This window comes from Temnothorax curvispinosus, unplaced genomic scaffold (genome assembly GCF_003070985.1).
Source record: "Temnothorax curvispinosus isolate PA1 unplaced genomic scaffold, ASM307098v1 QBEX01010170.1, whole genome shotgun sequence".
In the NCBI taxonomy this organism is placed as follows: Eukaryota; Metazoa; Arthropoda; class Insecta; order Hymenoptera; family Formicidae; genus Temnothorax; species Temnothorax curvispinosus.
Window position 1 is genome coordinate 1 of NW_020219950.1, and position 1,541 is coordinate 1,541.

At 35.8% G+C, this 1,541-nt stretch overlaps 1 protein-coding gene across 1 annotated transcript; it reads left to right on the top strand.

The window, feature by feature from the left end:
* Positions 1-6: 6 nt before the first annotated feature.
* LOC112459843 (putative nuclease HARBI1) lies at positions 7-1,535 on the top strand. Its single transcript, XM_025024186.1, has 2 exons — positions 7-71; positions 486-1,535. The coding sequence occupies exons 1-2, from the start codon at positions 49-51 to the stop codon at positions 1,291-1,293; spliced, it is 831 nt and encodes a 276-aa protein (XP_024879954.1). The 5' UTR covers positions 7-48; the 3' UTR covers positions 1,294-1,535.
* The last annotated feature ends 6 nt before the right edge of the window (positions 1,536-1,541 follow it).

A 1,541-nucleotide genomic window follows, 5' to 3' on the forward strand; every position in this document is an offset into this window, starting at 1 on the left:
AGGAAACAAATATCTGCAGAGAAGCAACTTTTAATTACATTATGGTTTATGGCTACTCCAGATTCATATCGGTATGTATAATATTTGATTATGTTAAAAATGCAGCTGTAAGCCTGCAATTTTATTTAATGTTTATCACCGTTATCAGATGTAGCGACTGACTATTGAATGAAGAATTTCTATAGTCTCTATCGATCCCACTCAGCATATAATATTGAAACAATGACAGCAATGTTTCAGAAATATTACATGCTGAGTGAGATGATTGTAAAGGTGCATTTAGACCTTGGCAACAGTTTCTGCTTTCTGCTATTCTGTTTACTATTGCAGCATGAATTCTGTTTAGTTTTTGTCTACTTTTTACTTTTCTGCCAAGGTTTGAATGCGCCCTAAGAATTTTCTACCTGATAGCTAATCGCAATCCATCTGACATAGTAACAAACGTTAAATGAGATTCCAACTTAGTTCTATCATTCTATATTTAGGTCTATGTGCGTCAAGTTTGGTGTAGGAAAAGGTACTGCATGGCGTGCTGTGAGGCGTGTAATTCACGCTCTCAACTGTCTAGCGCCACGTTTCATAAAATGGCCAAGAGGAGAGGAAGCTACTCGCGTGATCGAAGAGTTTGAAAGAGCAAAGAATTTTCCAGGCGTTATTGGGGCAATTGATGGTTCCTTTATAAAGATAAGAGCTCCTAAAAAAGATGCAGCTTCTTATGTCTGCAGGAAAAATTTTCATGCTATTCACCTCCAAGCTGTATGTGATGCTCGAAGCCTATTTACACATTGCTATGCTGGGCATGTGGGTTCTGTGCATGATGCACGAGTTTTTAGGAATTCTCCTATAGCTGATTTTATTCAGAGGTCACATGAATATTTTCCTGCAGATTCTCATCTTATTGGCGATGCAGCTTATACACTTCATTCGCATGTTATGGTACCATTTCGAGATAACGGACACCTAACTGCAAGGCAAAAAAATTTCAATTACTGCTTATCGTCTACTCGCATGGCCATTGAAAAAGCTTTCGGGCTTTTAAAAATGCGGTTTCGCATTTTACTCGACTGTCTACCTCTCACTGATGTGGCCAAAATACCACAGTTTATTATTGCATGCTCTGTAATGCATAATATCTGCATACTGCAAAATGATATTATAGACGATGTTGTAGTTTGTCCCAATGATGGGAATGATGTTCCTCATGTCGTAGCAGCAGGTGCAGATGTGGGTAATCAAAAAAGGGTGAGAATTATGAATGAGTTGAGAATGAGACTTGGAAACGAAAATAACTAGACAAAAAAATAGTATCAGTAACATGCAGTGAATGTAAATACTGTAAATATTGTAAATACTTTAGTGAGTAAATATTGTAAATACTGTAAATATTTAGTGAATACTGTAAATGTTTAGTGAGTAAATATTGTAAATACTGTAAATATTGTAAATACTTTAGTGAGTATAGTTTAGTTAGACTGTTGGAGCTGTCTTTGTATATTTTCAACTTTTCTTGTCTAACTTGTTTTTGCCTATTTACCTTTTTT

What these genes read in the sequence shown, in the direction of transcription:
- LOC112459843 (XM_025024186.1), top strand. Translation starts at nt 49, where the DNA reads ATGGCTACTCCAGATTCATATCG. An exon ending in GCTACTCCAGATTCATATCG is followed by an intron (nt 72 to 485) that starts GTATGTATAATA and finishes TTCTATATTTAG; the next exon opens with GTCTATGTGCGTCAAGTTTG.